Source organism: Heptranchias perlo, chromosome 27 (assembly GCF_035084215.1).
Source record: "Heptranchias perlo isolate sHepPer1 chromosome 27, sHepPer1.hap1, whole genome shotgun sequence".
In the NCBI taxonomy this organism is placed as follows: domain Eukaryota; kingdom Metazoa; phylum Chordata; class Chondrichthyes; order Hexanchiformes; family Hexanchidae; genus Heptranchias; species Heptranchias perlo.
This window is the reverse complement of record NC_090351.1, coordinates 32,548,494-32,575,786: the sequence shown is the minus strand read 5'-3', so window position 1 is coordinate 32,575,786 and position 27,293 is coordinate 32,548,494. Positions and strand designations below refer to the sequence as shown.

The 27,293-nt window shown below is 45.4% G+C and overlaps 1 protein-coding gene across 1 annotated transcript in view; it reads right to left on the bottom strand.

Moving 5' to 3' along the window:
• Positions 1-364: 364 nt before the first annotated feature.
• LOC137344541 (ras-related protein Rab-7b-like) overlaps positions 365-27,293 on the bottom strand; it is a 39,548-nt gene continuing 12,619 nt past the window's right edge. The window contains exons 2-6 of the mRNA XM_068007588.1: positions 22,289-22,350; positions 15,480-15,606; positions 12,737-12,952; positions 7,834-7,959; positions 365-1,430 (exon numbers count right to left, since the gene is read on the bottom strand). Of these exons, the coding sequence (XP_067863689.1) occupies positions 1,347-1,430; positions 7,834-7,959; positions 12,737-12,952; positions 15,480-15,606; positions 22,289-22,341 (606 nt within the window). The 5' untranslated portion in view covers positions 22,342-22,350 and the 3' untranslated portion in view covers positions 365-1,346. The remainder of the gene's footprint in view (positions 1,431-7,833; positions 7,960-12,736; positions 12,953-15,479; positions 15,607-22,288; positions 22,351-27,293) is intronic.

Below are 27,293 nucleotides of genomic sequence, written 5' to 3'. Positions count from 1 at the left end.
ATGCAGACTGAGGAGATCAAATGCTCCATGGGCCAGAATAGTAATGCTGTGGGGATGAGGGAAGGAGAAGGAGATGTTGCTTGGAGGACAGTAGATCAGATTTGTATATTGGAGAATGGATGAAATAGAGTTTTCTTTGATTACCTTTGGAAATCAGGGAATGCTTGTGCTGAATTTTCACCCAGCAGATTAAATGAATGGGACCTGACTCGGTTCTCTCTCCGCCACCGTAACATCACCGGACGAGCAGCGGAAACCCCGTTCACACCCGTAAACCTCCAATGAAGTTACGACGATGAAGCGTGAGATGATCTGAGAAGATTTGTGGCCTATTGAGAAGGTTGAAGAAAGGGGCTGGTTGTGGTTTTCTTTATTCCATTCTTTCTTATATATTCTGGGTACATAAAGCATCTGGCTGTAGTTTTCTTTTGTGAAAGCTTTAAAGTGTTGGAAAGATTATGACGAAGCAGTAATGAATGAGCCTGGCACTAATAGAGTTTGCATTCATTTCTACCACAAAATTAGATGAATGGCTGATTCCAATTGTCCGTACCTGTACCACCAAATGGTGTTGCCACATTTTAGAGGGCACAAAACAGCTAAATCTGTTCTCCGAGTAGTAGTTTTGAAATCAAAGAACAGAGATTTTGTGGTATAGCAGTGAGGCTACTTTTGAAATAAAAAACTTGGTTTCTGAATGTGGACTCCGCCGTAACCATGGAGAGGAGCCGAACCAAAAACAACCCTTATCTGTGCAAAAAAATATATATTTTACTTTGGATTACGACAACTCCTTTCCCTGCAATCTGCTCGCTAGGACGAGTCTTCTCCAATATAACCTGTTGAACAGCGATAAGGCAGTGTAAAGTTGTGTAAAGTACCACAAACTGCATTACCAGGAATCTGCGAGGGATTTTACTCCATTGCCGCCCACACAGGGAGATTCCACATTGGCACCAGTTGAATTGTAAGTTCCAGCCATGGCCTGAGTCAGTTTAAACTCAACTGTGGTCCAAGTACCAAATTAAATGAGCCCCGGCATCATTCAAACTTTCAAGGTTCAAATTTTAAGGCTCTGGATGTCTTTTCTATCTGACAGTATATGCCACTGTATCTCATATTAAAAACTAGTGGTAGTTGGGAACAAGTCCAAATCCATAGCAATCTCTGAATAAAAAAAAATATTGTCTCATTATAGTGGTTTAGAAAATTGAACTGCAGATTTCACTGATTCTTAGAAAAATAAATATTTGTATAACAGCACAGCTGTAGCCAAAGCCTACTCCAGGACATCATGAAAATGGTCACCAAACACTGGCTTTCCACTTCTCATCCAGCCACGAGTCTCAGCAGCATTTCTGTCTCTCTGACTTTTTGTTCTCTCCCAGGGAGATGGATTTTGTCAAATAGCAATCTTTCCCTTCTGCATCCTGAAGAGAAAGAAAGAAAAAAAACATTGTTTATAGACTCCAAAGTAAATAATTTACCAGGAGGCTCCGTGTTAATAGGAATATGAAGGCTCACCTCAAGTTGAATGTGTGACAACAGAAAAATGAAGAAGTAAAAGAAAATCAGGGAATGAGAGAGGGGCCATTCAGCCCATCACCCAGCTTCTTTCACAGGGTCCACTCTATCATGGATTCTACCCAGCAAATGTAACCTCTTGAGGAAAGGTTCTGTGACGATTCTCCCTGCCCTCTGCCCCAAAGAAAGCAAATACAACTCGCAAGTACCTACCTACCTAACCTTACTTCCTAGACCAACTTTCTTCCATGGCACATTTCCCTAGCTCCAGTAATTGAGGAGCCATTGTATTCCACACAGTATTTTGTCGTCTCTATTTATGCTAATCCTTATAACCCTCAATCCTGTTCCAAGACAGGTGCTAAAGCAGGTATTGCTTTACCCCTCACCTTAGGTTTGCTCCTGCTGCTTTCCTCCCTCTGCTCAACCCAAAGGTCACCCAGACCATTTCCCACATCTCTGCTGCCCTGGCTGGAGTCATACCTAGCACAAAGGAAGATGGTAGTGGTTGTTGGAGGCCAATCATCTCAGCCCCAGGACATTGCTACAGGAGTTCCTCAAGGCAGTGTCCTAGGCCCAACCATCTTCAGCTGCTTCATCAATGACCTTCCCTCCATCATAAGGTCAGAAATGGGGATGTTCGCTGATGATTGCACAATGTTCAGTTCCATTCGCAACCCCTCAGATAATGAAGCAGTCCGAGCCCGCATGCAGCAAGACCTGGACAACATTCAGGCTTGGGCTCATAAGTGGAATGTAACATTCGCGCCAGAGAAGTGCCAGGCAATGACCATCTCCAACAAGAGAGAGTCTGACCACCTCCCCTTGACATTCAACGGCATTACCATCGCGGAATCCCCCACCATCAACATCCTGGGGGTCACCATTGACCAGAAACTTAACTGGACCAGCCATATAAATAATGTGGCTACAAGAGCAGGTCAGAGGCTGGGTATTCTGTGGCGAGTGACTCTACCTCCTGACTCTGCAAAGTCTTTCCACCATCTACAAGGCACAAGTCAGTAGTGTGATGGAATACTCTCCACTTGCCTGGATGAGTGCAGCTCCAACAACACTCAAGAAGCTCGACACCATCCAGGACAAAGCAGCCCGCTTGATTGGCTCCCCATCCACCACCCTAAACATTCACTCCCTTCACCGGCGCACAGTGGCTGCAGTGTGTACCATCCATACACAGTGTGATGCACTGCAGCAACTTGCCAAGGCTTCTTCGACAGCACCTCCCAAACCTGCGACCTCTACCACCTAGAAGGACAAGAGCAGCAGGTACATGGGAACAACATCACCTGCACGTTCCCCTCCAAGCCACACACCATCCCAACTTGGAAATATATCGCCGTTCCTTCATCGTCGCTGGGTCAAAACCCTGGAACTCCCTTCCTAATAGCACTGTGGGAGAACCTTCACCACACGGACTGCAGCGGTTGAAGAAGGCGGCTCACCACTACCTTCTCAAGGGCAATTAAGGATGGGCAATAAATGCCGGCCTTGCCAGCGACGCCCACATCCCATGAACGAATAAATTTTTAAAAACTAGCTTCTAGGAAATGCACAAGAGCAGACATGAGATGACTCTCTACCAGAAGGATGGAAGGAGAGAATAATCCATTGCTACCCATTGTCAATCTACAATGATCATTTATACATTTGGAGTGAAATTTTGATTTTCTTCGGGATCAAAGGGGCGAAAGTTAGATATTTGTGAAGTTGAAATTGCAGATTTCTCAGTAAGGAAAAGAAAAAACTTGCATTTATATAGCGCCTTTCATGACCTCAGGATGCCCCAAAGGGCTTTATGGCCCATGAAGTACTTTTAAAGTGTAGCCACTCTTGTAATGTAGGAAACGCGGCAGCCAATTTGCGCACAGCAAGGTCCTACAAACAGAAATACGGTAATCACCTGATAATCTGTTTTTATTGATTTTGGTTGAGGGATAAAGATTGGCCAGGACACCACGGGAGAACTCCCCTGCTCTTCTTTGAAATAGTGCTGTGAGATCTTTTACGTCCACCTGAGAGGGCAGACGGGGACTCGGTTTAATGTTGACTAATATGGAATATTATCACTGTGTTATGGGGGAAAATGAACAAAAACCAGTCTGGATGCAATTATGAATACAGATACTAATTGCCTGAAATGGAAAGTGGTGTATTCCCCACAAACTGATTATTCACGAACTTTGCCAGGGCATGACAACATATTCCAAGTCCCAGGCACCACCAAGTATCAGGCACTCACCTCCCTTCTGCCATTAGAAGGCCTTGCTAGATCCATGCATTCTCCATCACCATGTTGCTGGACGCCAAATTCCCCCAACCAGATGAAAGTCAAACCCTCTGCTAGTACCAGCATCGGCCATGATAAGACGTCAGTATTGGCACAAGCAGTGTCAGTACCACTGGTAGCACAGCTTCAGAAACATGTGCTCCAAAAGCAGGACCGTGCAGGCAACCAATGCAAACTGTAAGAGTCGGTTGACTGCAATTGCTTTTCTCCATCCAAGAAATAAATTATAAGTTTGTTGGTTAGATGGAGAAAACCAATGGTAGTCAAAAACAAAGTTATATTGATTTTATGTGTGAATGTTGTACTCATCATGGTGAAGAATGTTAGCGCTGGGGAATGGAACACTTACCATTTTGAACATGAAACGCCGACATCAAGCACTTCCATTATAGGAGAATCAGATGCAAAGCTAAGGGTTCCTCTATTCTTCCCCAACAATGTTCCTGAGCCCTGACCTCAGAACAGCACTGCCTATTGTGACAGTTTTCTGTTTGCCACACTTGTCGCCCTGCAGCCTCGCTGAATGGGATTATTGGTTTCGTGCCAGTTTTGTACCCCCCTCCCCCCCAGGAACTAGATTGAGACCGTTCAAACTCATTTTCACATTGGACCCTTACAGCCACCCAGCAAACGGGCCTTCCACCCTGTCTTCCTTCAATAAAGACTTGGGTTTTTTTTTGATAAGACGCTCCACAAGAAGGGGTAAGCAGACATGAGTAGGCATGGGGAAAGACTTAGTGGAAGGGACAACGGATGCATGAAGAGGTAGGCTTTGAAGATGAAGAGAGATGTAGCAACCAAAGGGCTTTGGCAAGAGATTCCAGAGTGTTGGGGAGATAGCTGAAACTTGGGTTGGATATTATATGTGCTACATAATTGGGTTGTACTTTGAATGAAAAGTTTGCTCCTCTTGGACTTTCCTTCCCCTTTAAGAAAAATTTCAAAAATTGCGTAAAAATGGAACACAGTCAAAAACAATATGACACAATCCGGGAAAAAACGGTTACTAGATAGATCTGCTTTAGTTACAGTTTCTAAACATAACTGCTCCCACACTTAGTATCGCACCACAACTCCTGATTCATTCTGCAGCTCAGAAAACATTCCAGTCACATGTTCTGTCTCACTGATACCACAGCCAACATGTAACCCAATGTTTACCAGTCTACAGCAGAGACCATTTTGAGGTGCACAGAGCTCTCTGTGCCCCTCGCAAGTTTGTATCGCTCTCTCAAATATTTTTTTGTTCGTTCATGGGATGTAGGCGTCACTGGCAAGGCCAGCATTTATTGCCCATCCCTAATTGCCCTTGAGAAGGTGGTGGTGAGCCGCCTTCTTGAACCGCTGCAGTCCATGTGGTGAAGGTTCTTCCACAGTCCTGTTAGGAAGGGAGTTCCAGGATTTTGACCCAGTGACGATGAAGGAATGGCGATATATTTCCAAGTCGGGATGGTGTGTGACTTGGAGGGAAACGTGCAGGCAGTGTTGTTCCCATGTGCCTGCTGCTCTTGTCATTCTAGGTGGTAGAGGTCGCGGGTTTGGGAGGTGCTGTCGAAGAAGCCTTGGCGAGGTGCTGCAGTGCATCTTGTAGATGGTACACACTGCAGCCACAATACGCCGGTGGTGAAGGGAGTGAATGTTTAGGGTGGTGGACGGGGTGCCAATCAAGCGGGCTGCTTTGTCCGGGATGGTGTCGAGCTTCTTAAGTGTTGTTGGAGCTGCACTCATCCAGGCTGGTGGAGAGTATTCCATCACACTCCTGACTCTTTCTGTTCCCTGTCCAGCACTAATCAGAAGAAATGCTGCTCTCCAGCTTGTGGTCTTATAGAGAGGGAATCAGCTTACAAGGTAAAGTCTGACACATGACAGCAAGACAGAGAGATTCATTTAAAATGAAAAAAGTATGAGCCTAGCCCTGTCCCAGGTTATATGGCATGAGCTGCTAGGATCTTTGTTCATCCTTTAAATAAAGTAAAACTCCTTGTTCCACTTTAAGGATGAAATAAATGGAACTTTGCAGCAATGTAGGGGGAGTCTATCAAATGCTCCCTGCGTTCCCCATTTCACAAAGCTACATTTTAAAGGTACACCATGCCTTTGCATTACTGGTAAGTCCCATTTATTTTCAACTTAGAGAGCGTGGCCAAGTGTATTCCTTTATACCAAGGTAACCATTCATTATGAAAGATTTTATCAAGCAGGGTGACACGTTAAGGTGTATCATTGTGTGCGGTGCCAGGCTGAATTGTACTTTCCGTGTTAAACAGGGTGTGACTATAACCCATGTTTCAATCACCGTGGGCATGAGTTGGTTCTACTTTCTTGTGCAATATCAAAGTTCTTTCTTAAAAGTGATAGTAATGTCATATTTGAGCCTTGCGTATGCTTGCACTATTGATTTGGACTCAGTGATACTCATGGTTCTCAGCTTGACATTCAGTGGGATGGGAGTGGGGGAGGAGGTAATAACGGTTCCAGATCACTACCCAGTGTTCCCCATGTGTGGGGATGTCAGGTAAAGGAAAGATCTGTAGCTGTGATGTTCTTCATGGTCGGACAAGCCATTGACTCCCACAATCTAGGCTCACAGATCGAGGTTGGGTGAAGTTAGAGGAGAGCTGCTACTATCTGTGGAGCTGTAGCTCAGGAGAAAAAGCGGAGTGGTGGGGTGGAGGGAGGCGGAAAGGGACGAAAATGTGCATGGAAGCACAGGTGAGCGTGGGTCGGGGGATCAGGGCTGTATTGTTTTAACCCTACCTCTGACCACAGTTGGCATCGAGCAACCCCTGCACCGAGAGTGGAGCCTCTCGAAATTATCACTGGGGAGCTTTGTTTATTTTTAAGAGTGTGTCTCTCTCTCTCTCACACACACACACACACACAATGTACATTTTATTAGCTAAACTGAGTGAGTTACGCCAACAGGGTAACACTTGAGAGAGCTGCAGTTTCATTGCCACATTAATCTGGTGTCTGACATCAGTAACAGCGCTGATATAACAATAGCATTGAGATGATGCGTTCTTAATGGTTCAGTCACCTGCAAATGTTCTGCGCTTCTGGATGGCTAGAAACACTGACGTCATCCCACTCGGTAGGACCAAAATGCCGTACCATTTTTCTGTGTGGCATGTGTTAGTCAATGGGCGGGAGTACATAGGCCGACAGGAAGCAGGTGAGCATTGCTTCCTTTATTTTATTAAATGAGTTGGCCCACCAGGTGGCGCGCTTGAGGCACGAGGGAGGGAATCCATTTCAACAGGCGGCTGATGCCCTGCTCCTTGCATGGAGGCACTCGAACGGAGCTCAGGGTCAAAGGTTCGGTGCTACGGTCTAGTAACTCCATCTCCAACCCCTGCTCCCTTCGAGTGTGGCTTCCTGCTCGGGAGTGTGGGATTAGTGAATTTACAATGGAGCGGAGTTTTTAACAGAGCAATAATTTAGTGACCTCCACAGTCACATATCTCAGATTAGATGCTTTCTTGCTGAGAGAAGGAAGAAGGAGGCAAAGGAAAAGTAAGAAAAAATAAATAAATTTTAAATTAAAAAAATCTCTAAGGGCAACTTACTATCTGCAGGAGTGAGACTCCACAGTTTCAATTGTTCCCTTTCTGGGCCGGAGAGGTTGAGTGGCATTGCAGGAACATAAGCCTCATCATTAAAAGGGTCCTTACGCTGTTGAGTACCAGCCCTAACTTTCTGCGGCGCGTTTCATTTGTTTTACCAGCACAAATGCAGCAATTTCTTGAAACTCACGGGGAGGTTGACAGTGAGGTTCGGTCTTTGCGAGGCTAACGGTGGAGCGGCGCAAATCGTCCAGCAATTTCCAGCGATTCGCAACTCACGCCCTATCTCTCCCTCGCCACAAATTGCCGGGTTATTTACGCGCTGATAACAGCGTCCACATTAAACTCGTCGTTATTTCCCCAGCAAATTCTGGGCCATTGCCTATTTTGGGCAAAAGTGATAGATTGTTTTTAAATAAGTGATGTAATCTTTACCTGCAACCGAGCATTTCTGGCAATGTTCTCAAAGGCGTGGCCCACGTTGATACCCTGTTTTGCACTCACTTCGAAGTAAGGAATATTTTGAGCTTTGCACCAAGCTTCTGCCTCATCGCTTGCTACCTGCAAGAGTGAAAGGAACGCAGGAGTGATCATAATGTGACCATAACTGCAGAGTCATATCCTACAAGGTTAGCCGCGCGTCTGCTGAAAACTTCTTTTTTTCACAATTTTTCCTCTGTATTTAAAAACCCAAAGTTAGCTTTAGTCCTGTGCCTCTCGCGCCTGAACTCCGTGCTGGAGCTCAGGAGGGCACGTGTCTCTTAAACTCAGTTCCTAATTGGTTGAAAAAACAGCCACTAGGCTCAGGCTTTAATGTGGTCATGTCACTGAAGGGCCAGGTCAAATGTTCATGCGGTTTTTGAACTAATATTCCAAAGTCTGACACAGCTGACAAGATAACTCATTGGCATCCATGTTGGTGGCACTGGAATAGTTAAATGGACAGGGCCGTCTCCGACAGATGTTTCATGCACCATTTTACGTCGATCTGTCAATGAGCATATTTGTGTCAGAAATTTTGGGCATAATGTCATTGTGACTAAAACGGCATAAAGCTTCTCTGACTGGTTCATTTGCCCAAAAAGAAAGCAAGACTTGCATTTCTATAGCACCTTTCAGACCTCAGGACGTCCCAAAGTGCTTTACAGCCAATGAAGTGTAGTCACTGTTGTAGTGAAGGAAACATGGCAGCCAATTTACGCACAGCAAGATCCCACAAACAATAATGTGATAATAACCAGACAGTCTATTTTTAGTGGTGTTGGTTGAGGGATAAATATTAGCCAGGACACCGAGGAGAACTCCCCTGCTCGTCTCAGAATAGTGCCATTGGATCTTTTACATCTACCTTAGAAGGGAGACGGGGCCTCGGTTTAATGTCTCATCTGAAAGACGGCACCTCCAACAATTCGGCACTCCCTCAGTGCTGTACTGGTGCATCAGCCTAAAGAGTCAATGATCCCTCTTTAAATGTATTTTAACGCTGCACTGAAAAACTTTAGAGTTTGGGGGCGACTCCATGATCTGGCACTCCCAGGTGGAGCAACCTTTACGGGGGAACTGCATCTTGGGAAATCAAGGGCTGCCTGTGGGAGCCGAGACTGCCGGATCATGAAATTACCACAGCAGCTCAGCAGATAGATGGCGAGAAATTATTGTCACCGATCTCAGCGGTCGCCCACTTAACATGTTTGTATGACGTTCCTCTCCCCGCAATGTAGTGCAGACTTTAGCCTCTTTATTTTAAATGGACTAACGCCATGCCTAAATAGTGAGTAAAGGAATGCTAAATGAAGGTGTCAAATGTTTATCCAATAATAGTAATTTCTAGGTTATAGTGTCCATCAACAAGACAGGGTCTGAACAGAGTCTTCCGGGACAAAGCCTGCCTGAAAACTCACCAATGCAGTGACAGCATCCCTTTTGGACTTTAACTGAGAATTCCTGGTGCAAACACATCACCTGTGATATCATGCAGTCCAGTACAGGCAGTTTAGCGAATAGTGTTAGATATCTTTTTGTTGAATTTGAACTATATTTTCTTTTGGTCTCTCTAACTGAACGACTTCAATGAACAATCAACACATTTTTAACAAGAATCAAGAGTCTGGAGAGTAAGTCCTCTAACAGGGAAGAGGCAGACCTGCGATTACTGACCGTGTTGGACAAGATATATGAGTAGGCAGGACGATCGCAGATGAAATTTAATGTAGATATGTGTAAAGTGCTGCACATAGGCAGGAAATCTAGATGACATCTACAAATGATGTTGACTTAGCTAAGGATGGAGCTGAAAGAGCCCTAGGAGTCTTAATACATTGGCCGCACCTGCCCAAGGTACATATTTATGCTTACACCTGTTTCAGGACATTGTGGTTCAATTTAAACCGAGTCATGAGGTCATACAGACTGGAGAATAATGTATTTCTGGGAATAATTAAAGGCAATCATCATATCAAGGCACAACTGAAGTCAGAACCAGGAGAGCAAACAGTGAGCAACCGACATCAAGCTTGTCTAGGGGGAGGGGAATATCTGAGTCAGAAAGTCGTGGGTTCAAGTCCCACTCCAGCGACTTGAGTTCAAAGTCTAGGCTGACATTCCAGTGCAGCATTGAGGGAGTGCTGCATGGTTGGAGGTGCGTCTTTCGGATGAGACGTTAAACCGTCTGCCCGCTCAGGTGGACGTAAAAGATCCCATGGCATTATTTCGAACGAGAGCAGGGGAGTTCTCCCCAATGTCTTGGCCAATGTTCATCCCTCAACCAACCCCTAAAATCGGATTATCTGGTCATTATCACATTGCCGTTTGTGGGACCTTGCTGTGCGCAAATTGCCTGTTGCATTTCCTACAATACAACAGCAACACTTCAAAAGCACTTTGTTGGCTGTAAAACGCATTGGGACGTCCTGAGGTTGTGAAAGGCGCTATATAAATGCAAGTTTTTCATTCAGGTGGAAGCAGAGATGGAGGGTGGGACAATTACCTCAATTTTCTTTCACTCCCTGTGGCCTTTTACAGAGCGGCTCTCGTGGAAGTCTAGGTGCAGATCATCTGGCCAATGCACAAAGTGAGAATGGTGGAGGAGACTCAAGGTCGGGGAAGGTGCAAAAAATGTTTCAGAGAGAAAACATCTAAAACTCCCTCCCCCTAATAAAAAGGAACAAGAGGGCCTCTGGGATGATCTATGGTTAACAGTGTAATTTCCTTCAGCTTGTAATTTATACAGCAACAACAACTTGCATTTATATAGCACCTTTAACATAGTAAAACGTCCCAAGGTACTTCACAGGAGTGTAATCAGACAAAAGTTGACACAAAGCCAAAGAAGGAGACGTTAAGACAGGTGACCAAACGCTTGGTCAAAAGAAATAGGTTTTAAGCAGCATCTTAAAAGAGGAGAGGTAGAGAGGTGGAGTTTTGGGGAGGGAATTCCAGAGCTTAGGGCCTAGACGGCTGAAGGCACAGCAGCCAATGGTGGGGTGAAATGGGTTATACACAAGAGGCCAGAGTTGGAAGAATGCAGAGATCTCGGTGGGTTGTAGGGCTGGAGGAGGTTACAGAGATAGGGAGGGGCGAGGCCATGGAGGAATTTGAACATGAGGGTGAATTATAAAATGCGGCATGTTGTGGATTAAATCTCAACAAAAGCACTTCCCAATTTATCCAGCGGGCGCCTGAGTCACGAAGACCCAGAAGGCTCCAGGACCCGTCCCTGGTCTGTCCTGAATTAGCTGGTCTCAGCTCGTGTAGTGTTAGGAATGCTACAACTAGCCTCCGTGAAAAATCAACCAGGGTTCCCTCTCCTGATCGCCATCCAACGTCTGTGGGTGTCAGGAGAGGATTGGGCTCGTCTGTCATGACCTGCAGCCAAGAAATCTGACAACACCCACTGCCGAGGCTCACACGTGAATAATGGCCACTTGGCTGAGGTCCTAGAGTCCATGGAAACAAACTCCAGCAAGGAATCAACATCTCCAGAAGAGAAGGGGACAAAATTGGCAAGGGAGCAACAAACAAAACCTCAATCAAACAAAATTGAACATAAATAGATCCCGCCTTGCCTTCAGTTAGATCATTGCAGGGAAACTATTTGAATAATTTTCATTAAAAACAGGAATATCACAAACGAGGCTGCCTGATGGAGACAGTGGGGCCTCTCTCAGAGGAAGGAGAACGAACATTGGAAAGTGGGCCAAGCAGTGCAGCCCTTGTGCACCACCTACAGGCTGGTTCAAGAATAGCACAGGTGTCACTGGGGGAATTAAGAGCTTTGATTGTTCAGTGGAAATCTGGCCGGTTCTAATGGAAGCCCTGCTTGGGTTCCTTTCTTTCTTTCCTCTACTGCCTCCCCCCCTCTCTCTCTCTCTTTCTCTCTACTCTAATCAGGCAGAGAGTCAGCTGAAAAACAATTTCTTTTATTTCCCACTGAGGTGATTTCACCAAATCGCCCACGCTACAATTATCGAATAAATAGACGGTTAGAAAATAGGCATTTTCTCTGCAAAGCAAAAGTCGCAGAAAGTAAATACTCTGCCTTACAGTTAGTTCCAACTTCTTGCATGGCTAGAAGATTAAAATTATAATGAACAAAATAAAGATAAATTGTGATAACTTTCAGACAGAGAACTACATTCAGCCTCTTTAGCTGCAACTGTCGAATAAACAGACTGTTCCATTGGGCTGGAGGGTATGATTTTATAGTGAGAATTAGAAACCCTGAACTTAAATATGAAACTCGATTGCAACTTTACTTCTTCCCAAACGTCTCGGCCACAGCATTTACTGTTACCAAAGAGCACCTGCTTATATAACATGTCGAAATTTATAGTCTGACTGTATCCATCTGGACTTTATAAAGTTTATTAGAATGGTACCAGGGATGAGAGACTTCAGTTATGTGGAGAGACTCGAGAAGTTGGGATTGTTCTCCTTGGAGCAGAGAAGGTTAAGGGGAGAATTAATAGAGGTGTTCAAAATGATGAGGGGTTTTGATAGAGTAGATGGGGAGAAACTGTTTCCACTGGCAGGAGGGTCAGCAAACAGAGGACACAGATTTAAGATAATTGGCAAAAGAACCGGGGGGAGGGGGAGATGAGGAGAAATTCTTTTACGCAGCGAGTTGTTATGATCTGAAATGCACTGCCTGAAAGGGTGGTGGAAGTAACTTTCAAAAGGGAATTGGATATATTCTTGAAAAGGAAACATTTGTAGGGTTATGGGGAAAGAGCAGGGGAGTGGGACTAATTGGATAGTTCTTTCAAAGAGCCGGCACAGACACGACAGGCCAAATGGCCTCCTTCTGTGCTGTATCATTCTATGATTCTGTATGACTTACCTGCCTATCAGTTAAATCAATTTTGTTGCCTAAAACTATGAAAGGGTAATCCTCACATCCTGAAGGTATGTTCCTCAGTATCTCTTCCCTCCAACCTTCCAGGGCATAGAAGGAATCTTGATCGGTCACATCAAATGCGAGCACACAGCCGTCTGACCCTTTAGAGTAGGAGGGGACCAGTGACTTGAAGCGCTCCTGCCCTCCAGTGTCCCAAATCTGAATTGAAGAACAAAAGACAGTCAGTAGATATTGGATCAAATGGCTGCCTCACTTGAGGCCATAATCATTTAATAACCTGTCACTCACTTGTCAATCCTGCAAAGTAAGAAGGTGCTTGTAAATTTTGTTGGTTTTAATTTGGGCTCATCAGAGTGTTTCTGCTGCAGGACTCTCCAACCTATTCACTGCAGGACTCTCCGACCTATTCACTGCAGGACTCTCTGACCTATTCACTGCAGGACTCTCTGACCTATTCACTGCAGGACTCTCCGACCTATTCACTGCAGGACTCTCCGACCTATTCACTGCAGGACTCTACGACCTATTCACTGCAGGACTCTCCGACCTATTCACTGTCGGTCTCTCCGACCTGATCACTGCAGGACTCTCCGACCTATTCATTATGAGTCTCTGCGACCTATTCACTGCAGGTCTTTCCGACCTGATCACTGCAGGTCTTTCCGACCTATTCATTATGAGTCTCTCCGATCTATTCACTGTGGGTCTCTCCGGCCTATTCGCTGCAGGTCTCTCCGACCTATTCACTGCAAGATTCCCTGATCTATTCACTGCAGATGTCTCCGACCTATTCACTGTAGGTCTCTCCGACCTCTTCACTTCAGGACAAAGCAGCCCGCTTGATTGGCACCCCATCCACCACCCTAAACATTCACTCCCTTCACCACCGACGCACAGTGGCTGCAGTGTGTACCATCCACAGGATGCACTGCAGCAACTCGCCAAGGCTTCTTCGACAACACCTCCCAAACCCGCGACCTCTACCACCTAGAAGGACAAGGGCAGCAGGAACATGGGAAAAACACCACCTGCACGTTCCCCTCCAAGTCACACACCATCCCGACTTGGAAATATATCGCCGTTCCTTCACTGTCGCTCGGTCAATATCCTGGAACTCCATTCCTAACAGAACTGTGGGAGAACCTTCACCACACGGACTGCAGCGGTTCAAGAAGGCAGCTCACCACCACCTTCTCAAGGGCAATTAGGGATGGGCAATAAATGCTGGCCTATAAATCCCATGAACGAATAAAAAAAAAGGACTCTCTGACCAATTCACTGCAGGATTCTCAGACCTATTCATTGCAGATCTCTCCGACCTATTCACTGCAGGTCTCTCTGGCCTATTCAGTGTGGGTTTCTCTGGCCTATTCAGCAAGCCACCTGCCTCACACTGGCTTTCTTCTGGCTGATACCTGCTGGCAACATGGAGAGAGCTCAGAGTTCTGTGTCTGCAGTGGGCTTTTTGTACCCTTCATGTGTGTCAAGAGGAAGGAGTATGTTACTATAGTGACCGCAGTGGGAGTCGGAGGTGTCCAATTTGTCTAGCTCTGGAGGGCAATTGTGCTTATTGTACAAGGATCTATGGGGTGTTCCCACAGCTCCCCCAAAAGCATATGAGGAATGGATGCGCTTTCTTACTCTTCCTTTCTGATTTGCCCCCAGCTTGCTTTGGGTCAGCCACCTTCCAAGTCTGTATGGATTAGTATTGCACATGTCACCCATTGAACCCTTAAGGGAGCTCACATCTCTCCACTTCTGATGATGCTTGTCCTCTACAGTGCTGAACTCAGAAGTATTCAATGCATAAAGAATAAAAATGAAAGAACTTGCATTTAAATAGCGCCTTGCATGACCTCAGGACATCCCAAAGCACTTTACAACCAATGAAGTGCTTTTGAAGTGTCGCCACTGTTGTAATGTAGGAAACCTGGCAGCCAATTTGCGCACAGAAAGGTCCCACAAACAGCAATGAGATAATGACCAGATAATCTGTTTTAGTGATGTTGGTTGAGGGATAAATATTGGCCAGGACACCAAAGAGAACCCCTCTTGCTCGTCTTCAAAATAGTGCCATGGGATCTTTTACATCCATCTGAGATGTCAGATGGGGCCTTGGATTAACGTCTCATCTGAAAGACGGCATCTCCAACAGTGCAACACTCCCTCAGTACTGCACTGAAGTGTCAGCCTGGATTTTGTGCTCAAGTCTCTGGAGTGGGACTATGAACCCACAACCTTCTGACTCAGAGGCGAGAGAGCTACCAACTGAACCAAGGCTGAAACATGTTAGTGCAGGAGTAGAAAAAGATCAGAAGGAGGGGAGGGAGGAATTAAAAGCATAACTGAGTGCCGATGGCTTTCCTCAGTGGAAGACCATTACAGGACTCATTTTTTTTTTATTCGTTCATGGGACGTGGGCATCGCTGGCAAGGCCAGCATTTATTGCCCATCCGTCCGTATGGTGAAGGTTCTCCCACAGTGCTGTTAGGAAGGGAGTTCCAGGATTTTGACCCAGCGACGATGAAGGAACGGCGATATATTTCCAAGTCGGGATGGTGTGTGACTTGGAGGGGAACATGCAGGTGGTGTTGTTCCCTTGTGCCTGCTGCCCTTGTCCTTCTAGGTGGTAGAGGCCGATACAGCTGCTGGACTAGACCAGTCAGGTCTTCAGTTCTTCTCACATGTGTAGTGCACCTGATGCAACAATGCAAGTATTTCTCACCTGTAGCTTTACTAACATATTGTCCACCCTGATCTGCTTTGTAAGGATGCATGCTCCCAGTGTGGTGCGATACTCTTCAGTGAATCTATTGTTGACGTACCGGTTCAGAAGGGAGGTTTTACCAACACTGCGTTAAAGGAATCAGAAAAATACAATCACTACTTAACTTCATTTTGAAATTAAATTTAAGCCTGCTCCAACTAAAGTGATGCACATGTGAATGAGTCATGTGACCCTGTAGGCCCCTGGATTTTCTTCCCCAAAGTGGTTGCCCCAGAGCTTAGTGATTCTTCGAATTCTCTGCCCAGTCTGAGATCGTGCTGTTTGCAGGTGCCACCCACTGCCACCCTGTTCTGGTGCTGTTGCTATGCCATTTATTTCAAGACTTAAGATAAGTTTGCCATTGGCGTTCGGCCATATCGACACCAGAAGTGCTGAGTACCGGTGGAGGAAGAGGCATTCAGCACAATGATGAAATGTGGTACTGTCTGATGACCTTTAAACCAACCTGCACAAATGCCACAAAAACACACATGTCGGATCCTGCCCTGCTGAGACCGTGACTCCAGTCCTTTTTGCAAGGACGATACATAGGAACAAGAGTAGGCCATTACGCCCCTCGAGCCTGTTCCGCCATTCAATCAAATCACAGCCGATCTGTACCTCAACCCTATTTACCCACCTTTGCTCCAGATCTCGGGATACCCTTACCAAACAATAATCTATCTATCTCAGTCTTGAAAGCTTCAACTGACTACATTTAACAAACTAAAATATATACATATTACAGTAAAGATGGCTTTTTTTTTTGCCCCATCACCACTGAAATTTAAACCTTCTGACCCTTCCCCAAATATCTTATTTTGTTCAGGTAGACACCATATCCTAAGCATGGTTGGCACAGACTGGGCAATAAACCATTGAAAAACCACGCAGTAAAATTACTGACCCGTTATCACCTTATTTATTGAATTTATAGCCAACAATGATGTAAGTTCCAGAGTTTAGATAATCTTTAAATACAAAATTATACATGTGGTATTTAGATAAATGCAACTGGATTCAAGGACCAGGATCAATAGCATTTTGTATTCAAGACCATTGCATTTGAGAGAGTCTTCCAATGAGGAAGGAGAGGTTTATAGTACTAGGCCTTGTCTGACACTATCTCAATGTACTCCGTACAATACTCTCTTATTTCGATTTTTCCTGATATTCCCAAGTTTTCCTTCATAAAGGCTCCTGGCTCCACACAGCCTGCTTGGTGGCAAGCAGAATGCGCCAGAGCTGGAGGAGGCTTCTCAGGAATTTACAGGGCTCTGGGGAAAGAGCAGGGGAATGGGACTAATTGGATAGCGCTTTCAAAGAGCCCGCACAGGCACAATGGGCCGAATGGCCTCCTCCTGTGCTGTACCTCTATGATACTATGATTTACTAATGATGTGGAGATGCCGGTGATGGACTGGGGTTGACAATTGTAAACAATTTTACAACACCAAGTTATAGTCCAGCAATTTTATTTTAAATTCACAAGCTTTCGGAGATTTTCTCCTTCCTCAGGCAAATGTTTCAAGATCTCCTTGAAGCCTACGCATTTATACATATTGAACAATAATACATGGTGTTTACAGACTGCCCCTGCAACTGCCCGTTGCCAAGGCAATCACCGTGTTCAGACAGAGAGGTGTTACCTGCAGAACCTCCGAATACACATTCAACAAAAAAACAAACAGGGAAAAAAAACAGAGAAAAAAAAACACAGAGAGAGGCAGAAACATCCGGAAGGCAGAGAGAGCCAGCAATTGACCCATTATATTAAAAACAGATAACATTTGTTCGCTGGTGGGGTAACGTGTAGCGTGACATGAACCCAAGATCCCGGTTGAGGCCGTCCTCATGGGTGCGGAACTTGGCTATCAATTTCTGCTCGACGATTTTGCGTTGTCGTGTGTCTCGAAGGCCGCCTTGGAGTACGCTTACCCGAAGGTCGGTGGATGAATGTCCATGACTGCTGAAGTGTTCCCCGACTGGGAGGGAACCCTCCTGTTTGGCGATTGTTGCGCGGTGTCCGTTCATCCGTTGTCGCAGCGTCTGCATGGTCTCGCCAATGTACCATGCTCTGGGGCATCCTTTCCTGCAACGTATGAGGTAGACAACGTTGGCTGAGTCACAGGAGTATGAACCATGCACCTGGTGGGTGGTGTCATCTCGTGTGATGGTGGTATCTGTGTCGATGATCTGGCATGTCTTGCAGAGGTTACCGTGGCAGGGTTGTGTGGCGTCGTGGACGCTGTTCTCTTGAAAGCTAGGTAGTTTGCTGCGAACGATGGTCTGTTTGAGGTTGGGTGGCTGTTTAAAGGCGAGTAGTGGAGGTGTGGGGATGGCCATAGCGAGGTGTTTGTCCTCATTGATGACATGTTGAAGGCTGCGGAGAACATGGCGTAGTTTCTCCGCTCCGGGGAAGTACTGGACGACAAAGGGTACTCTGTTGGTTGCGTCCCGTGTTAGTCTCCTGAGGAGGTCTATGCGATTTTTTGCTGTGGCCCATCGGAACTGTCGATCGATGAGTCGAGCGTCATATCCCGTTCTTACTAGGGCGTCTTTCAGCGTCTGTAGGTGTCCATCGCGTTCCTCCCCGGAGCGGAGAAACTACGCCATGTTCTCCGCAGCCTTCAACATGTCATCAATGAGGACAAACACCTCGCTATGGCCATCCCCACACCTCCACTACTCGCCTTTAAACAGCCACCCAACCTCAAACAGACCATCGTTCGCAGCAAACTACCTAGCTTTCAAGAGAACAGCGTCCACGACGCCACACAACCCTGCCACGGTAACCTCTGCAAGACATGCCAGATCATCGACACAGATACCACCATCACACGAGATGACACCACCCACCAGGTGCATGGTTCATACTCCTGTGACTCAGCCAACGTTGTCTACCTCATACGTTGCAGGAAAGGATGCCCCAGAGCATGGTACATTGGCGAGACCATGCAGACGCTGCGACAACGGATGAACGGACACCGCGCAACAATCGCCAAACAGGAGGGTTCCCTCCCAGTCGGGGAACACTTCAGCAGTCATGGACATTCATCCACCGACCTTCGGGTAAGCGTACTCCAAGGCGGCCTTCGAGACACACGACAACGCAAAATCGTCGAGCAGAAATTGATAGCCAAGTTCCGCACCCATGAGGACGGCCTCAACCGGGATCTTGGGTTCATGTCACGCTACACGTTACCCCACCAGCGAACAAATGTTATCTGTTTTTAATATAATGGGTCAATTGCTGGCTCTCTCTGCCTTCCGGATGTTTCTGCCTCTCTCTGTGTTTTTTTTTCTCTGTTTTTTTCCCTGTTTGTTTTTTTGTTGAATGTGTATTCGGAGGTTCTGCAGGTAACACCTCTCTGTCTGAACACGGTGATTGCCTTGGCAACGGGCAGTTGCAGGGGCAGTCTGTAAACACCATGTATTATTGTTCAATATGTATAAATGCGTAGGCTTCAAGGAGATCTTGAAACATTTGCCTGAGGAAGGAGAAAATCTCCGAAAGCTTGTGAATTTAAAATAAAATTGCTGGACTATAACTTGGTGTTGTAAAATTGTTTACAATGATTTACTAAGAGTGGCCAGCAGGTGGCGCACTTGCTTGATGGTGCAATGACCAACACCAGTCAGTCAATGTAGCTGCGCTGAGTTAAGTGGCTGTATTGGTGTGAGGGTTCAGAAGTGTGCTATTCAAACTCTCACAGCAGCACAAGGGAAGTGCTTACCTCCTTGTTAAGACAGCCTTCCTCAGGAAAACACTGCAAAAGTGTAGGCTGGTGGAATGTCCATTGACGGACAGCATTGTTTCCACGGTGTCAGACATGCCTCAGTGGTAACACTCTCTTGCCTCTGAGACAGACGGTTGTGGGTTCGAGCCTCACTCCATGAGACTTGAGCACAAAATCTAGGCTGATACTCCAGTGCAGTACTGAGGGAGTGATGCACCGTCGGAGGTGCTGTCTTTTGGACGAAATGTTAAACCGAGGCCCTGTCTGCCCTCTCAGGTGGATGTAAAGGATCCCACAACAATCTTTGAAGAAGGGTCAGGGAGTTTCTCCAGTGTCCTGGCCAACAGTTATCTCACAACGAACATATGACCATAAGACCATAAGAGATAGGAGCAGGAGTAGGCCATTCAGCCCCTCGAGCCTGCTCCGCCATTTAATGAGATCATGGCTGATCTGATTTTTACCTCAACTCCACTTTCCCGCCTTTTCCCCATATCCTTTGACTCCCTTGCTGATCAAAAATTTGTGTAACTCAGCTTTGAATGTATTCAATGACTCAGCCTCTACAGCTTTTTGGGGTAAAGAATTCCATAGACTCACGACCCTCTGGGAGAAGAAATTCCTCCTCATTTCCATCTTAAACGGGCGACCCCTTATTCTGAGATTATGCCCCCTCATTTTAGATTCCCCCATGAGGGGTAACATCCTCTCAGCATCTACCCTATCGAATCCCCTCAGAATCTTGTATGTTTCAATAAGATCTCCTCTCATTCTTCGAATCTAGAATGAATATAGACCCAACCTGTTCAATCTTTCCTCATAAGACAACCCTTCCATACCCGGAATCAACCTAGTGAACCTTCTCTGAACTGCCTCCAATGCAAGTATGTCCTCCCTTAAATAAGGGCACCAGAACTGTACGCAGTACTCCAGGTGTGGTCTCACCAGCACCCTGTACAGTTGGAGCATGACTTCCCTGTTTTTATATTCTATCCCCCTAGAAATAAAGGCCAATGTTCCGTTTGCCTTTCGGATTACCTGTTGCACCTGTCTGTTGACTTTTTGTGTTTCATGTACGAGGACACCCAGATCCCTCTGTACTGCAGCATTTTGTAGTATTTCTCCATTCAAATAATATTTTGCTTTTTTACATTTTCCCACATTATATTCAATCTGCCAAATTTTTGCCAATTCGCTTAACCTGTCAATATCCCTTTGCAGACACTTTGTGTCCTCATCGCAACTTGCCTTTCCACCTATCTTTGTATCATCAGCAAATTTGGCCACAAGACACTCTGTTCCTTCATCCAAGTCATTGATATATATTGTAAATAGTTGAGGCCCCAGCACCTGGTCATTTATCTCATTACCCTGCTGTGCAGATTTGTTGCTGTATTTCCTACATTACAACAGTAAGTACTTCATTGCTGTAAAGTGCTTTTAGATATCCTGAGGTTGTGAAAGGCTGTATATAAATGCAAATTTATCTTAATTTGTTTGCCAGCTTTGAGTTTGGCAGCGTAGGTGCTTTAAAATGTAGATCAGGATGTACTTTTTTCAGGGCCTGTAGTTCTTTTATATCTGCTTCTGACTCTCTTTGCAACAAATGTGAGAATGAAGGGATGGTGAAAAAAGCATTTGGTCCTTTCAGGGTCAAATCTACTGTTTTTAAATGATTTTTCCAAACCACTGTACCTTGGCCACTCTTCACTGAACCAGGAACTGATCCAGTTTGCCTTTGAATAATTCAGTAGAGTTGGTATTTACTGATGGTCTAATCCTTAGATATCTACACTGTGACTGAATTACATATTTTATTCCTTGCAGTCGAGTTGGAGTTGGGGGAGGGGCTTGGAGGTGGAGCCACCCATTAGTGAAGTGTCTTGTGGCCGAGGGGTGGGGGGGTAATTTTCTAACTTTGCACTCCTAGTGGGGAGCCTTGTCCATGGAAAGCGCACATCAAAAGTTCAGCTGGAGGCACCATGGATGTTGGAGAGCCACTGCGACCCCAAAAAAAGGATATAGAGGCACTGGAGAAGGTGCGACAAAGATTTACAAGGATGATACCAGAACTGAGAGGTTATAACAATCAGGAATGACTAGTCAAGCTGGGGTGCTCTTTTCCCTAGAAAAGAGAAGGTTGAGGGGTGACCTAATAGAGGTCTTTAAATTCATGAAGGGGTTTTGATAGGGTAGTCGTAGAGAAGATGTTTGGGGGAGACCAGAACTAGGGACCGTAAATATAAGAGAGTCACTAATAAATCCAATAGAGAATTCAGGAGAAACTTCTTTACCCAGGGAGTGGGTATAATGTGGAACTCACTACCACATGGAGTAGTTGAGGCGATTAGCATAGATGCATTTAAGGGGAAGCTAGATAAACACATGAGGGAAATGGAATAGAAGGATATGCTGTTAGGGTTAGATGAAGAGGGGTGTGTGCAGCATAAACACCGGCACAAACCAGTTGGGCCGGATGGCCTGTTTCTGTGCTGTAAATTCTACGCCATTTATCATGGGTTTTCACGGCTCTTCCTCTGTCGTCGTGGCAGACGATCGGGAGAATCCCTCCGACGAAACTCACCCTCCGTGACTTTCTGACCATGTAAAGGAACGGTTGGAGAATCGTGGTCAATGTGAGCCCAAATTTCCGATATGTGCTCTTGACACTTAATGTTCTCCAGCGGAAGTGCAAAGTCGGAAAATTGGCCTTGTTAGGTTAGGTGGAACGTCTTCTTGTTTCCTCTTCGAAATTCCAATGGAGAAACAAAAGAAAATGCAGTTCACTGTTGTCATATTTATATGAGTGAACCCTATGTAGCCCTGACATGTGATTCACAAGGACAGGTTCCTGAGGTAGAGAAATATTCCATTTGATGTGCTTTGTTTTCACTTGATCTTTCCTTTCATTCTACCCCCCCCCCCCCCCCCCCCCCTTACACCTCTTTTCCCGACTTCTCCCGAATGTCTCTGAAGGATGTCAGAAGTCTGTAATGTATATTTTTTAAAAGATAAGTTGCTGCTTACCCAAGGGAACCGAGGATAATTATTTTCAGGTCCACTGTCTTATTGGTGTTCATCTATGGTACCTGCAAAACAAACATAGGAAGATATTTTGTCATCGGACAACTGGCTGAATACTAACAGGATTGGTGCTGATGCTGTTGAACGGGACAGTTCCCCAAAGGCATGGCTCTGGTGTGGCCTGTACAAGCTTATTTTTTTTTTAAATCACTATTTTTCAGCAGGATAGCTTTAATACAAAATCAAAACAGATACACTCAGCAGGTCAGGCAACATCTGTTGAGGGAATTACACAGAATTACATGGAATTTTACAGCACAGAAACAGGCAGTTCAGCCAGCAGGTCTATGCCGGTGTTTGTGTTCCACTCGAGCCTCCTCCCACCTTACTTCATCTCACTCGGTTAACACACCCTTCTATTCCTTCCTCCCTCATGTACTTATCTAGCCTCCCCTTAAATGCATCTATGTTATTTGCCTCAACTACTCTATGTGGTAGTGAGTTCCACATTCTAACCACTCTCTGCGTAAAGAAGTTTCTCCTGAATTCTTTATTGGATTTATTAGTGGTTTATTAGAGAGAGAAACAGAGTTAAAGTTTCAGGTTCGCGCCAGACAAGTGCCAGGCAATGACCATCTCCAACAAGAGAGAGTCTAACCACCTCCCCTTGACATTCAATGGCATTACCAAATCCCCCACCATCAACATCCTGGGGGTCACCATTGACCAGAAACTTAACTGGACCAGCCATTTAAATACTGTGGCTGCACGAGCAGGTCAGAGGCTGGGTATTCTGCGGCGAGTGACTCATCTCCTGACTCTGCAAAGCCTTTCCACCATCTACAAGGCACAAGTCAGGAGTGTAATGGAATACTCTCGGCTTGCTTGGATGAGTGCAGCTCCAACAACACTCAAGAAGCTCGACACCATCCAAGATAAAGCAGCCCGCTTGATTGGCACCCCATCCACCACCCTAAACATTCACTCCCTTCACCACCGGCGCACAGTGGCTGCAGTGTGTACCATCCACGGGATGCACTGCACCAACTTGCCAAGGCTTCTACGATAGCACCTCCCAAACCCGCGACCTCTACCACCTAGAAGGACAAGAGCAGCAGGCACATGGGAACAACATCACCTGCACGTTCCCCTCCAAGTCACACACCATCCCGACTTGGAAATATATCGCCGTTCCTTCATCGTCGCTGGGTCAAAATCCTGGAACTCCCTACCTAACAGCACTGTGGGAGAACCATCACCACACGGACTGCAGCGGTTCAAGAAGGCGGCTCACCACCACCTTCTCAAGGGCAATTAGGGATGGGCAATAAATGCGGCCTCGCCAGCGACGCCCACATCCCATGAACGAATAAAAAAAAAGGTTGATGACTGTCCACCAGAACTCCACAGTATTTTGCTTTAGCTTTAATACAAACCCTGTTACAGTACACGGCATGTGTCAACATCAAGTAGTTTTGGCTTCGTGCCAGGGCAAGTGCTATTGCGACTTGGGAATGAAGTCAGCCAGATCGGACTCAGGCAAGAAGTGGGGGTCACCTGGAGGAGATATATTTTTACACCAGTAGCGGTATAACTACAAATGGTACAAATCAAAAGTGTAAAAGTCTCAGGCGATCAGTTGGGCTGTTAAAGGACTTTTTAGGATTCGTTCCTAAACTGCTTAAGGAGCTGACTGTCCTGTGGCTCTTCGCTAACATAAAAGTTTTAACGGACATCTGGATGGTGGTGAGCAGAGTTCTGTACAGGCATATAATATACACATGCACAGGGCTGTCCTTTGCCTGATGATAGAGCAGTACATCACCTGCATTACTACTCAGTACTGCTGGCTCCACATGATTCTAAGCAGTACTGGTCTTAAAATCATACCTGTAGTGCAACAGTCCCATATCTTGCCGATGCCATATCATAACAGCACCATATGATAACAACAGCAGCATATCATAACGGTAGTGTATCATAACTGTGCCATGTTATGACAACACAAAGAAGAAAGAACTTGTAAGGAGTCGCACAACACCAGGTTATAGTCCAACAGCTTTATTTGAAATCACAAGCTTTCGGAGCTTTGCTCCTTCGTCAGGTGAAGTGAAGAGTTGCATAAAGGCACAGCATATATAGTCAGAGAACAATGCCTGGTGATTACAGATAATCTTTCTAACTGCCCTTTATCACACCTCGGCAGAGAGATGATCATAGCAATCAAAGGAGTGAATGGTGTTCAAACAGGTTAGTCAGGGAAACATCACATCCAAGAATACTGAGGTGGGGTCACCAGGGGTCAAATGTAGCAGATGCTGGGGTTTGTATTAAAAACAGATAACTTTTTTTGCTGGAAATTGCAGCAGGTTCGGCCGCATCTGTGTATGGAGAACAAGCCAGCTACGACTTGAGTCTGGATGACTCTACGTCAGGTGGGGTTACATGTAGCGTGACATGAACCCAAGATCCCGGTTGAGGCCGTCCTCATGGGTGCGGAACTTGGCTATCAATTTCTGCTCGACGATTTTGCGTTGTCGTGTGTCTCGAAGGCCGCCTTGGAGAACGCCTCTGACTATATATGCTGTGCCTTTATGCAACTCTTCACTTCACCTGACGAAGGAGCAAAACTCCGAAAGCTTGTGATTTCAAATAAAGCTGTTGGACTATAACCTGGTGTTGTGCTACTTCTTACATTTGTCCACCCCAGTCCATCACCGGCATCTCCACAACAAGAAAGAACTTGCAATTATATAGCGTCTTTTACGACCACAGGACGTTCCAACGCTCTTCACAGCCAATGAAGTGCAGTCACGTTTGTAACGTGGGGAAATGCAGCAAACCAATTTGCACACAGCAAGGTCCCACAAACAGCAATGAGATAATCGATAACCTATTTTTTTGGTGGCATCGGTTGTGGGATAAATATTGACCAGGACACTGGGATAACTCCCTGCTCTTCTTCGAAAAGTGCCATGGGATTTTTTACTTCTACCTGAGAGGGCAGACGGGGCCTTAGTTTAACATTTTATCCAAAAGACAGCACCCCCGACAGTGCAGCACTCCCCTCAGTACTGCGCTGAAGTGTCAGCCTAGATTATGTGCTCAGGTCTCTGGAGCGGGACGCGACCTGCCGACTTAGAGGCAGGAGAGTGCTATCACTGAGCCAAGGCTGACACCTTGTCATTGTATCATAACAGTCGCATATCAGGCAACAATATCACATAAACAAGATCATTTTTCATTTATACAAGTTTCTTATTGAAGCGTCTTGTTATTTTTTTGTAAACAATGCACCTCAAACCCATCTGATGGTTTGACAAAAATTTGAAAAAAATAACATTGTGTGAAGTGGCTACAAGTCATCAGATCATTGTAAAACAATATTTGATTTTAACTAGCTGATAGGTTATTACAAATAGTAAATTTAGGTTTTAAATGAACCAGTGATAGTAACACGGTGTAAAATCTTCCAAAATTTAGTGCACAGAGAATAAGTTATGGTGGTTTGCACCATGGAGTGTGCAACATGGAGTGTGCAACAGTGGGAACATACTGCCAGGGACCTAACCATTTTAAAAAATAAATAATGTAGTTTCATTCTCTTTATATTTTGGAGCTCTTCTGTTGCAAACTCAGTTTGGATTTTGTACCTGCCATCTCACTGCCATCGTTATTGATCAGGTGGTGTGGAAATGAAATTTTCGAATCCTTCGCATTTGAAAATCACAGAATTTTCAAATGCGAAGGATTCGAAAATTTCATTTCCACACCACCTGAGGAAGGAGGAAGCCTCCGAAAGCTTGTGGAATTTAAAATAAATTTGTTGGACTATAACTTGGTGTTGTAAAATTGTTTACAATTGTCAACCCCAGTCCATCACCGGCATCTCCACATCATCGTTATTGATAGCAAGTCTTCCTGTGTATCTCTGTATAATGCGACAGGAAGAAACAGTGTGTTATGACGGGGTTTTAATGGAGCAGCTGACAGAAAGATGGAATTTTGCTGCAAATTAATGGCTTACTGATGTTGTGAAGGATCAGCGACCTGTCTTGTTTGGAATCAGAGTGAACTCCTGATTTAATTTTTCGTTATGAAATCTTACAACTGTGTCAGCATCGTAACCATGTTAATTCATAGACAATTACAGCACAGAAACAGGTTACTTGGTCCATCAAGCCTACACTGGTTATTGCAACTGCATGCTCAGAAAGATTCTCACTGCCATCTGTTGCTTAGTATTGGAGGGAATCTACACTGCTGGTTCAAAGGTCACAGAGTCACCTCTGTCTAGATGGACTGCTTAACAAGTATTAGATGTTAAAGTTCACCCAGGTGTTAGAAACAGTTAATACTGATTACCAACTGCAAGAAGGAGAGACAGATATTTGTGTGGACCTGTTGGCCCTCCAGGTGTGTAGGTGGCCACTGATTATATCAGAGGCGCTGGAGCCAAAATTTCTCAGGGGTTCCACTGGTCTCCCACTGTAACTCTGGCTGGGCTGGGTCTCCACTGCTTTCAGGAGTTTCCTTTTCTTCCTTGTAAGAGCTGGAACCTCCATTTGCCCTTTACAAGGCAAAAGACAGCAAAGGGTTGGAGCCAGGGAGTGAGGACTTGCTTAAGGGAGTGGCCCTTTGTGCTGGACATGAGAAAAAGTATCTTGTAATAGCCCAAATTGTAAAGATATGTAAAACTCATATACATCAATAATATAGTTAAAGTCCTCTATCTGCACATACCTTTTGCCTATCAAAGCTTGCTTCTTGTTGTCATGGTTTTGTTACACTTTTGTGTCAACTTTTTGCATTATAGATTCCTATGTCTACTTTCCTATTGATAATGAAATCTGCCTATGTAAACCTGTCATGCTGTAACTGGACCCTCCTGCCAGTGGTGGTGCTGTAGCGCCTCAGTTTTCCATCTGCCAGCTCCTCAGCCTGTGCTGCAGAGAAAATCCTATGCTCTCCAAATTGTGCTAAGTTGTACCATTTAACCATAAATAAT